At 45.5% G+C, this 12,584-nt stretch overlaps 1 protein-coding gene across 1 annotated transcript in view; it reads right to left on the bottom strand.

Moving 5' to 3' along the window:
- NME7 (NME/NM23 family member 7) overlaps positions 1-12,584 on the bottom strand; it is a 154,482-nt gene that overhangs the window by 105,781 nt on the left and 36,117 nt on the right. The window contains exons 2-4 of the mRNA XM_083172687.1: positions 10,993-11,100; positions 6,768-6,934; positions 1,258-1,368 (exon numbers count right to left, since the gene is read on the bottom strand). Of these exons, the coding sequence (XP_083028813.1) occupies positions 1,258-1,368; positions 6,768-6,934; positions 10,993-11,100 (386 nt within the window). The remainder of the gene's footprint in view (positions 1-1,257; positions 1,369-6,767; positions 6,935-10,992; positions 11,101-12,584) is intronic.

Genomic DNA, 12,584 nt, shown 5'->3' with positions numbered 1-12,584 from the left:
TTTTCGTTCCATTTTTGGGAAGAAGTAAATTACTTCTAGTACATTGCATGCTATTTATTATTCCCAATCTGGCCTTGAGTGAAGTTAATGGAATAGATGCTGGGACAACATGACATTTATCAGTTGTTTTACTGCATTTCAGTCACACAAATCTTACAATTTGATACCAGTTCTGGGCAGTGAGGACATAATGAAAAAAGAAACATATAAGAGAGATAACAATCTCTTAGAAATGGCCGGTATGTTAGGAACACCATAAAACAAAGCAAATAAAACTGCATAGGGAAAGCTTCATAATATTATCTATGAATGAAGCAATCCAAAAGCGCAGTAGGCTGATCTTAGATCCAGAAAGTAGTATCAGTGCTCCCTAATATTGGTACCCTAGTCCTTATGCTGGATACATATTGGCCCTTAATGTGGTTGATCCGCTGGTGCAATGTTGATCAGCTGTGCATAAACGGTTATGTGCACGTGCAGCCGCTTGGTGCGATCGGGCATGGTGAACTGCATGTTAGTATTCCCGTTCGCACCTAGCAGTGCGGGTGAGGGGCACGGGGCGGCGGCAAAGAAATGTGCCCATGGGAATGCCCAGAGTTTCATGGGCATTTCCACGAAAACAATGGGTGTTCCCATGCGAATACGCCGGTGACGCGGGTGCAGGGATGGGCAGCTGATGTCAGCAGATGTCAGCTGCCTGCCTGCTTCCCGCACAAGGCGCTCGTATTGGTGGACTTGTAAGTCAACCAGAATAAGGTCCAATATGCGATGTGTACCAAGCACGACACGGCAAGGGGGGGAGCCAACATCGGTAAGTGAAAACACACTTGCCAATACTATTATTAAATAACTCTGGCCAGTTACTCTAAAAGCCATGAGCATTTTGTTGAGCCCTGAACGGCACCTTTGGTGTATCCCTATTTCCTATTAACCATAAACTAAAGGTTGCCAGCAATATAAGATAAAGAGTGCTCATTTTCAGCAGAGATTGGAGGAAAGACAAGAGAACACACAGTCCTCATAAGAGTGAGACATTACTGTTGAAGTAACAGAGTGTGCCAACATTCATTTATAAGAGCAATCCTGGCATTGAGCAACAGGCAATTTATGTATACAATATAATCCAGACAGAAACACTGCTGCTATCAAACTGGAGTTTTCTTATCGCCTTCACACATCATAGTTTTTTTTTTCTCCCTACTATATTAATCTTTTCTTTCCTCACATAGAGATCCATTTTATCAAATATATACTTACCGAGACAGTAAAACCATCTTGGCTTTTGTAATAAAAAATCCTGAATCTAAAATTGCTTCAATAATCGAGCCCATTTTTAGTATGGCATCAGGTTTTATCATCGCCAGTGTTCTGTGAAATAAAAAAAATAGAAGTGGTAAAAACAATTACTAATGCTCAGAAGGCTACAAATGCTCAGCTTATTAAATCTGATCATGCAGCAACTAAATCACTGAGAAATATAATCGCAACCAGGCAACAGAACGCTATCTGACTGATGGTGACATACACGCCTGCATTTCATTATACACGAAAAAGGCATCTTGAAACATCTCGGAAGAAGGTCAGAACCATATGAGAAGAGTTTTGTGCAGCCTTGTTACATATCCCACTGCGATAGTTTAGATCAGCCAAAGAAAGAAAGTGCGAGAACATAATATCCATTTTGGAAAACATTCATTTGAATCTGTACTTAAGTAATTCTATTTTCCAGGGACAATTGGTAAGATTGCCGATTTCAATTTAATGTTTTCCGCATAAGCTAACAAGAGATTAGACACTCCCCATTGGCAAATGCAATAGATCCTAGCTAACAAATATCAAACAGTACTTTAGGAACACTTCTAACGATTATCTACAATAATAACACTGTCAACATGAAATGTTGGTACTTATGTATTATCTAGACTCCCATGTTAAATGCACCCCATTTTTTCATACCCCTACTATCCAACTACGCATGGAGTTGATTTTATATAGTGTGGCGAGCGCAGCGAGCCACCGTGCCCGAAGCGTGGCGAGCGGACGCGGTCTCGTAAGAAAAATGGGAGTCCAGATATTACATAAGTACCGAAATGTCAATATTATCGGTGAACCTTTTATTTAAAATAAGCCTCAAAGATGTTTCCTGGCCAAATAAAAGGGATTATTCAGATCTGATCACTGAGGTGCAATTTAACAGCGCCTTACGATAAGATAGCCGTTGGCCACTCTGAGTGAAATCCCGCCCTATACCAGCCTGCAAATTGTTTACTGCTCACAATCTAATAATTTTTTCAGTACTTTTTAGAAGCAATTGGATTAGGGCCAGAGCGGTCACTAGACTTCTCCTCAAATGCCTGGGCATGCCTGTGTTTTCCCTGGCACTCCCTTTACCACCCCCAAACGGCAGTTTCCAGTCAACTTGTGTATTGCCAGCAATGAAAATTTTTGCAGAATTGTATTGCAGGATGGCCTCTCACATGCGCGTTACTATGCGTACGCATACATAGTCCATCAATAATCGCCCGGCCTGCATAGTTCAGGTCTGAAAACCCCCCAAAGAAAGGTTAGCAGCACATTGACACTACGGGTGATATGTAATATGGGGGCAGATGTATTAAGCCGGGCAAAGAGATAAACTGGATATAAAGAGAAAGTACCAACCAATCAACTTTCAACTGTCATTTTAAAACACAGTTCATTGGCTGGTGCTTTATCTCCTTTTATTTTATCTTCACTTTATCTCCAGTTTATCTCTTTTTAAGGCTTAATACAGTTGCCCCATCGTTTGATATTTTTCTACATCTTGACATCGCACTATATCGCAAGTGGCTAGTGTGCAATTTTTTTACCTGTAAATCACAAATTTAATAGGGTGCAAATTTGTAGACAAAGCTGAACCTTTGAAAAAGCTACCAGGTGAAGGGAAATGCGTAAGAAGGATACTGTTGCCCCACCTTTCATTCTGTTCCTGGATTGCAGACCAAACCAGCCCCACCGGACTCTCAAAAAGAAAGTCCACTGGAGGTATGAGAAACATTTGAGCCAAGAACACCATCGGTTAAGGAGTTGGTTATGCAAATCATCCACTCTCAGCCATGCGGGGGATCACGGCTTGTGGGAGGGGTGGGGGGGGGGGGGGGGCAGCCGTGCAGGCGAAATTCATAACCTTGCAAGTCAACCACAACAAGGTTCTATATGTGGTCTGTTCCTTTAACTGAACATTGGAAAAGAGGGTCTCCCGATATCTGGCGCTTGTTCAACTGTATTTGCTGAGCTAACTTGTGGTATACTATAGTCACTTAAAACATTCCCATGTCAGTCTTTTACATGTTTAAAATATAAGCTTTATATGAGCAGTGTATCTTAAAGATACTTATAATATGATCAGACATCAACATAGCATGATGGCTGGTGAAGTATATTGTCTGGTTTGTAACCAGAACATATTTGCTGCACCGCTGGCCTAAATCACAGTGAAAGCAAAAGTTCAACAATTTTTTTAATTGCAGGAGCCTGGAAATATTATCATATAAACTATGTTGTCTGGAGTTGACAGACTAAAGGCCCATACACACTGGGCGACTTTGAGTTGAAAGCATCTCAGTTTTGTCGTGTGAGCTGCTTTCAGCTCCAAAGCCGCAAAGTGTATGTGGGTAGGCGATGATCAGTGAGCACTGATACGCTCTCCCGCATCATCGCTGGCGTCCGCGGTTCGTCTGCTAGTTTTACCAGCAGACTGAATGGCTTTATAAAGCCCCCTGCTATGGAAAGCTGCTCAAAGCAGGGAAAATCGCTCAGTGTGAATGGACCTTAAAGCTGATTGGACACAGTTTAGTTTGAATTCAGTTTTTTCCATGTGGTTTACCCTGAAGATGCAGCTGCTACATGTGATGATGGGTGTATCTGCCAAACCACAGGGGGTTCTGGGCAATTGAACAATGAGGTGAAACCAGCTGGGGGCATTGCAAAGTTTGATCTATACTAGTAGTCAAAAATGACTTTATTTACAATTACAAAGAGGCTTTTGCCACATCAATTATATCATTTTAGTAGTAAAGTAAATAACAAAGCTACAAACAATACTCTGTATTGATTCATGCCCTATGTATTACTAGTAAACAAACTTGCACGATATGCTTTGTCCTTTGAACGGTTTGTCCTACACCAGCACTTTAAATACTATTTATTTATTTGCAGTTTCTTATATAGCGCAGCATATTCCATTGTGCTTTACAATTGGAAACAACAGTGATTAAACAAACTGGGTAGATACAAACAGACAAGGATGTAGGAGGGCCCTGCTCGCAAGCTTACAATCTATAGGGATAATAGGAGGGATACATAAGGATAGAATTCTATAGCAAGGCAGTCCCACCAGATTAAAAGACAGTCCTGATGGGATGCAATGAAATATGAATGCTACTGGAGGTTGTGTGGGGTATAAGCTGCCCTGTTTTCAGGGAACGCTTTAAAAAGTTTGGAGGCTAGAAGAGAGTCTTAGGGGGGGGGTATTCAATCTGAGGGTCACGGCAGTCGAGCTTGTTTTCAGGGAACGCTTTAAAAAGTTTGGAGGCTAGAAGAGAGTCTTAGGGGGGGTATTCAATCTGAGGGTCACGGCAGTCGAGCTTGCTCGACCGCCGTGACCCAGTCCCGTTCTCGGTCAGCTCGACTAAGAACATGCAGACGGCATTCAATGTCCCGCCTGCCAAGGACCGAGAAGGGGGCGTGGCCGCGAGTTGCGGCAGCCGGCAGCTTGTCACTTCCCGGCCGTTCTCGGCAGAACAAGCCCGACAGCTAGTGATGTCGAACTCGTTCTGCCGAGAAACCCTGCTCAATGCTGTTGGGAAAGACAGCATTGAATAGGGCCCAGCGAGCATCTCCCCAACGGGAGATGCTCGCCGGGGATTGAATATCCCCCTTAATGTGCATGGAAGGGCAAAAAATCCTGCAAGTGTAAGTGGGAGCGAGTAATGAGTGTGGATGAGAGACGCAGATCTTGTGCAGAGCGGAGAGGTCAGGTGAGGATATATTTTGAGATAAGCGAATAGATATAAGTCGGTGTAGTCAGAGTGATGGCTTTGTATGTAAGTAGAAGTATTTTATATTGAATGCGGTAATATACAGGTAACTATACTATATATGGGGATGGATAATAGTGTTCCTGCTAAGCTTATTTTGCAGGGCACCATGCCCTGCCCATTTTATTACCTTCCAAATGCGCCCTGCCCTCTTATTTGCTCCCATCCGCTCTGGAGAGCTGCCCCCCCCCCCCCGCAGCGCTGACAGCCTGACACGCCGCTGAGCCTTAGTGGCGTTTCAGTGCAGGGGATGGGGAACCTGGAAGAGCTGACCTCGTTGTAAAAAAAAGCTATCAGTTCTTCTGGATGCCCCCGCCCCCTGCGCTGAGGATTAGGGGAGAATGGGAACAATGATGCAGCTGGTGACAGCTCTCGGGGGCATCCAGAGTTCTGCAGCTGGGGGACAGTAGGGCAATTTGCAGGTAAGGTCAGGGTGGGTGCGGGCTGCCAAGTGCACGCTCCCGCAGTGCCCATTTTCCCCTCCCCACATGCTCTGTGCACTTTCCCCACTGGCCAGGCAGCTTGTCACTGTACTTGTATACATAGTGTACCCCTAAGTTATGGGGGAGAACTATTGACACCAACAGATTTTCAGCAACCCCCTTCCCCGTTTCCTCTCAATGTTACGGTTTTATTGCTTGGCTAACTCAAGCCTTATCAAATGTTGGACATTAACCACATCTGTCCACAGCATATTACAATCGGTGTATCGGTTTGTGGATGCTCAGCACCAGAAAGGGGTGGGGGAGCACCCTGCCCTGAAAAAAAAATCATAGAGTGAACACTAGATCATATATATTTATATTTATTGATACTTTAATCAAAGTTGCAGAGTCATCAGTTGATGGCTTCAGAGCTTATGAAATTTGAGATATACTGTAGCTGTGCTAAATTCTGTTTACAATAAAGGGTTAGAAATCCTCTGGCGGCAACATAACTGTATTGTGCTGCAGCCTGAGGACTTAGCAGCAGCAGGGCATACTGTACCTAGCCAAGTAGCTTATACCAAGGTAGAAAGTGACTTTGTTGTGCGACGCTTACAACTTATCCGGGGACACCTATTTTGGCCATTTACACCTGCTGCTGCTAGCTGCTCCTCAGCCTTATTATTATAACTACTGCAATGCAGCACAAGGTCCCTAGATTTCTAATGCTTTCATCATAAAAGTACAGAGAGTAATGTAAAGGGATCATCATTTTGATAACATAAAAAAATATGAAGTAAGACAAATAAAAACAGTGAAGAAGAGGAAAGAAGCAAAACAATGAGGTAAAGATAATCCTTTTATAGAAATTGGAAAGACAAATATCAGAAGTGGGTTAGAGGTTTAAGTGAGAGTGATAATGTAGTAGCAAGGAGTAAAGATTGGTTAAAAAAAAAAAAACAACACACACACACACAATCAAAGCAAGTGCATGTAACAGATGAGACCGCCTGTGTTATCTACACAGAAACGCTGTGCAGTTATTACTTTTGATTAAATTCACCTCCGCGAGACATGTAGCTTACTGACCTAGCCTGTAAGGAATGTGACAAACAAAAAAGGATTTGAACAGTAAGCCGATTTTATCTTCTGATGCTGTATATGAACACAGACGTAGAAAATGAAAATATTAATACTATATTTAGAAGAAAATCGGAGCGTTGCACAACATGGAACATGCAGATTTAGCAAGAGAAACACATACTTTTCTTTTCTGCTGCCAACCTTGCGGGCAGTGTACTGATCTCCATAGTCCACTAGATGAAGCTGACGGGAAAAAACGTTTATTTTGTTTCCGACAAATAAGTCTTCTTTCCGTAATGCATCATACTTTGTTCGTCTTAAGAAGACACGATGGTTCTTTAAATCAAACTGCAGGAAAAAAAAAATTATTATTAGCACCATAAAAGGTGTACGGTGTAGGGTCATTAGGTCAACACATGCATTATGTTGGCATGGGGTTGAGCCGACATGACAGGCTGTATTTCCTGCCCTACCATCCACTAGGGCGAGGTGGGAGAATAAAATAGTGTGCCATGCGTAGCAAGGCGTCATGCCGAAAGCATGGCGAGCACATGTGAGGGGACACGGTACACTTTTTTAGTGTCCATGTTGACCTAATGCATGTGTCGACCTTCCCCATGTTAATATTCAGAAATGTCGACCTTGATGCATGTTGACCTTCCCCTTGTCGACCCTATGACCCATACCCCCATAAAATCCGCAAGAAAAACAAAAAACTAACTGAAATAAAACTATTGACAGAGCATGCTGTGATGTCTCATTTGCCCATTCCAGCCTATCCCTGATATAATCAGCTAAAGCTATCTGATGTATACCCAATCTAGTCTGTAAAGTACTGGAATTTTACAGGCACTACGGATGGTTTAATGGTTAGTATTACTGCCTCACAGCACTGAGGTCATGGGTTCTATTCCCACCATGGCTCTAACTGTGCGGAGTTTGTATATTCTCCCTGTACTTGCGTGGGTTTACTCCAGGTACTCCGGTTTCCTCCCACAATCCAAAACAAAATACTGGTAGGTGGCTCGAAACAAATTGACACTAGAATGTCTGTAAGTGAGTGTACATGTGGTAGGGAACATAGATTGTAAACTCTACAGGGACTGATGTGACTGTTCTGTGATATTCTCTGTAAAGCGCTGCGGAATATGTATGCGCTTTATAAGAAACTGTTAATAAAAAAACTTCCTCATTCCCTTTGCCATCTTGAAAAACATGCTGAGTGCTGACACCTCCCCAATTTGTCTTGGTCTCTGCATGGAAGCGGTACATCTGTCAGAACAGACTTAGGTCTACAGTCATTAGGTCAACCCCGGAAGGTCGACTGGCCCCATGGTCGACATGGGTCAATGTCGACATGGGCCAAGGTTGACATGGGCCTAGGTTGACAGGCATTAGGTCGACATGAGTTTATTACTGTTTTTTTTACCCGAATGTCGTCACAGTCGACATGGACACAGTTGGAGTTGAACCGCAGCCCCTAGCTTCGCCCCCGATGCTTCGGGCACACTATTTTATTCTCCCACCACGCCCTAGTGGATGGTAGGGCATGAAATACCGCCTGTTGGCACGTCGGCTAAAAAAACAGTGAAAAACTCATGTCGACCTAATCCCATGTCGACCTTTAACCCTGTCGACCTTGGGGTCAGTCGACCTTCCGGGGTCGACCTAAGTCTGATCTGACAGGTGGCCGTTTCCCCTCTGCATGAATACCACACAGTACAGGAATACAAGAAGAACCCCTCCAGTTATTGTTGTGTCGCTTTAACTGCAATCTATCCATATCCATCCCAGGTTACAACTTCAGGACTCCTTATCAGGGAAAGGGAGGGCCGTCTCTGATGAAGGGTGTTCTGCAGGGTGCAGCTCTCCCTAAAGCTGTGGGGATGAATGCTAGCAAGACACAGCTTCCATCTCATTCAGAGTGGCGGCATTGCTTGCAGGCAGATTCCCACCTGTGACTGGGCAGCACAGGGGAAAGAAGTCGTAATAAGCAGATGTTGTCCTCCTGAACACTACAACATCCCTTTGGGGTAATTTACCCCTGTACCCTGACCACTGCACTAGAGAGAGGTTATTCTGTCGGATGCAGGGTTTGGGATTAGGATTGAGTGTAGGGTAAAACTACTGTCTACATTCTGGCCATTGTAACCTTGGTGACAGTCTTCTGACTGCCGGGATTTCATACCCAACCCCGTCTCAGCCCCCTCGCCACCCCGACACCCCCCCCCCCCCGAACTGGGCAGCGTCTCCCTGAAGCGGAGACGGGCAGGGAGACGCTGCCCAGCCGCCGTGATACTGGGACGCGTGTGCGTGTTAACCACACGCGCGTCCCAGTCCCTATCACCGGCGCTCGCTAGTGAAAGAGATCTGGCGGGTGCCTGGATTGAATGAGCGGCGCTACATCTTTAGGTTCAAACACCAAAATCAAAAATTTATAGTCCTTAATTAATCCCAGCTGCAGACCTAAATGAGAGTAATGCTTTTTCTGTAAGAGTTACTTTGTTTTTGTGACTCGCTTTTATGTATGCACATTTTTTTTTTTTAAATGTACTTTTACTAGTGAATGTGCAGCCTGTGATTGGCTGAGAGAGCGCTCAGCCAATCACTGGCTGCCCATTCATTGTATGGCCTTTTTTCCCCCTTGCAGCACGTCACTGACAGCTCCCTGCTCCGGCTCCCCCTGCCTCCTCTGTGTCCCCCGCAGCGTCCCCCGCCAGCCGCCTCACAGCATCCGCCACCTCGCTGTCCGCCGTCCCCCCTGCTCCCTCCACCTTGCAGCTCCCAGGGAGTTGTATATGATAAATCGCATTCGATTTATCATATGCAAAACTTGGCACATCAAGTGCCTAATCAGGTTTCCCCTCCAGGGGAGCTGCAGGGGAAACCAGGTCCAACTTGTCCTTAGGACGAGTCGGACTAATGTATTGGGGCCTATAGAGTTGCAGATCTTTAGCAACTGATTCTGAGTTGTTATGGCTCCAAACCACAACTGCAGCAGAGATTATATTAAACAATTTAGTCACCGAGAACTGTGACCCTCTATATAGCTACACTTTGGGGGTTATTCTGATTCACTCGGAAAGGCACAATCACTCTGCAGGTGGGGCTGATATAACATGTGCAGAGAGAGTTAAGGCTGCCATACACTATGCAATTTGGCCCCGATTTCACCCGATCCAGATGGATCGGGCAGTGAAATCGGACCAAATCGCAGGTTTTGACACCCGGTCCGACCAGATGCGCCGTCCCGTGCGCATCGGGTCAGAGTCGGGACGTCGGACCGGCTGCACATAAGATTTGCTAAATCTTATGTGCAGCCGTGGGGACTCTGAGGACGCCGGCGAGGGAGGGGGGCGGGAGACGCCGGCGAGGGAGGGGGGCGGCAGGGGGAGCCGGAGCAGGGAGCTGTCATGCTCCGTCCGGGTAGGGGGGGGGGACACGCCGCTAGTAGTGCGGACGCTGCGGGGGACACAGGCGGCAGTAACATAGAGCCGGGCGGGGGGAGCCGGGAGCTGTCAGCACTGAAAAAAAAAAAAGCCCATACAATGAATGGACAGCCTGTGATTGGCTGAGCGCTCTCTCAGCCTGTCAGCAATTGGCTGAGAGAGCGCTCAGCCAATCACAGGCTGCTCATTCATTGTATGGGCTTTTTTTCTTCAGTACTGACAGCTCCCGGCTCCCCCCGCCCGGCTCTATGCTACTGCCGCCTGTGTCCCCTGCAGTGTCCACACTACTAGCAGCGTGCGTCCGTCCCCCCAGCCGCCTTGCAGCATCCCCCGCCCGCCACCTCGATGTTCCCGGCACCCCTGCTCGCTCCACATTGCAGCTCCCCGGGAGTTGCAAATGATACATCGCATGCGATGTATCATTTGCAAAACTTGGCACATCAAGTGCCAAATCGTGTGTCCCCCTCCCGGGGAGCTGCAGGGGGAAATCAGGTCAGACTTGTCCTTAGGACAAGTCGGACTAATGTATGGGGGCCTTTAGATTTGGTTGTTTTATTGTTTCTGTGCTGGGTAAATACTGGCTGCTTTATTTGTACACTGCAATAAATATATCAGTTTGAAGTACACCCCCCACCCAAATCTAACACTCTCTGCACATGTTACATCAGCCCCACCTGCAGTGCATATGGTTTTGTCCATTAGAGGTGCCTTTCCAAGTGAATCAGAATAACCCCCTTTATGTACATCTATCTCCCATTCAGTGCCTTTGTTCACCACATCCCCTTTAACTTCACATAAGGTGCCTGATCTTCCCATCCTATACCATGATTAATCACTAACCAATGGCCCAACGTACAACCTCATTAAGGTATTAATACAAGGGAAAGCGAGGTGATGCAAAAGTCAGTTGGAAAACCACTTTTAAGAAAAATATTTTTTTAACTCCTGCAAACTCACCATTTCCACAGATCCATCCTTGGGGTAGAAGAGGAGCTGGTAACGCCTCTGCAGAGCAGCATTTTGATCATACCATTCTGCAATGAACACGTATCGATCCTCTTCACTCTACAGACACATTGCAAGCATAAACATGTTAATATTAAGGTGATCAATAATAAAAAACCTGTAAGGATAGAATGGTGTTTTAATACAACAATATTTGAACACCGTTATTTCATATTCAAATTTTGACCGGACAGCGCAGCCAATGCCGTTGTATGATTCAGTTAAGATTTTGAAATCCTGTGTAGCTGTATAAAACTGGGGACAGAGGCCACAGTATGCTTACAGATATCAAAAGTTAAGCAGAAGAGAGTCTGATTTTTGTTAGTGTGCATGCACTGTATAGAAATATATGTCTAATAAAGGCCCCCATACACTGGGCCGATTTGTCCTTTATTGCATGTAATACTCCCCGAGGTCTACTGCCGCAGTGGGGGGGGGGGGGGGGGGGTAGCGGGGTCTTGCCAGTTAGTAGTGGTGGCGGACAGCTCATAGTGCTGGGCAGCGGGGTCCATCTGAGCAGTGGCGGCAGCTGGGAGATTGTAGCCGCATTTTGCCGGGCGGCGGAATATGGCTGATTAATATTTTTAAATGAGTGGCTGGACACTGATTGGCTGAGAGAATTCTCTAAGCCAGTCAGCTGCCTCCCATCTGATTGGCTGAGAGAATTCTCTCAGCCAATCAACGTCCGTCCGGCCAGTCATTTCAAAATATTTAGCAGCCGCATCTCCTGCCCCGTAAAATGCTGCTACAAGCTCCCAGCCACCGCCGCTTCTCAGACAGACCCGGCTGCCGCAACTATGAGCTGCCTGCCCCCCGTCACCACCACCAGCTCAAGTGGTCGGAGGGCCAGCAGGTCCGACCAGAGGATCTGGTCCGATGCGCATGGGGCCGTGCGGGACATCAAACTGAGCCCATTTCACAGCCCGATTCGTCGGAATCGGAAAAAAATCACCCAAAATCGGCTCAGTGTATGGGCACCTTTACACAACAGTACGCAGATGCTCTTTTACTTGCAAAGTTACTACAAGGAGCTAGAACACAGACTATAATGAGGAGGTAAATTACAAAAGGTAATGAGATGAAAGATTCAGGATTTTAAATGGGTTATATTAGATTCTAGAAATAGTACTGCAAATTATGAAAAAAAAAACATTGCTCCATAAACCCATTTGTACAGCGTCAGCAGCAATGTCTTTGTGTGCAAAGTGTACTTTGGGCCCTGCTGCTGGCTTTTGCATATTTTCCCATTGCACCGGCTTTTTATTTCCAACTACGACACCACATGGTTTCTGCATTTATTTATCTGTAAGTGCATTTATTACTATTTCACAATAAATTTGAAAGTAAAATTGGCAGACTATAGTACTTTCCTTTCCTTCTGGAGAACCAGGATTTTGGCCTGAGAGCCACTGGATAAAGAAATCAATACCAACTCATTTGATCATCAACATCCAGGTAAATTACAAAAACAACTCATTTGACGAAGCAGCTCTCACACTGTAAATTTCAAAAACACTATGTGGTACTTATGTAATATCTGGACT

The sequence above is a fragment of the Crinia signifera genome, chromosome 2 (assembly GCF_055691185.1).
Source record: "Crinia signifera chromosome 2, ASM5569118v1, whole genome shotgun sequence".
Lineage (NCBI taxonomy): Eukaryota > Metazoa > Chordata > Amphibia > Anura > Myobatrachidae > Crinia > Crinia signifera.
Note: the sequence above shows the minus strand (reverse complement) of the source record. Positions and strands in the feature narration are given on the sequence as shown.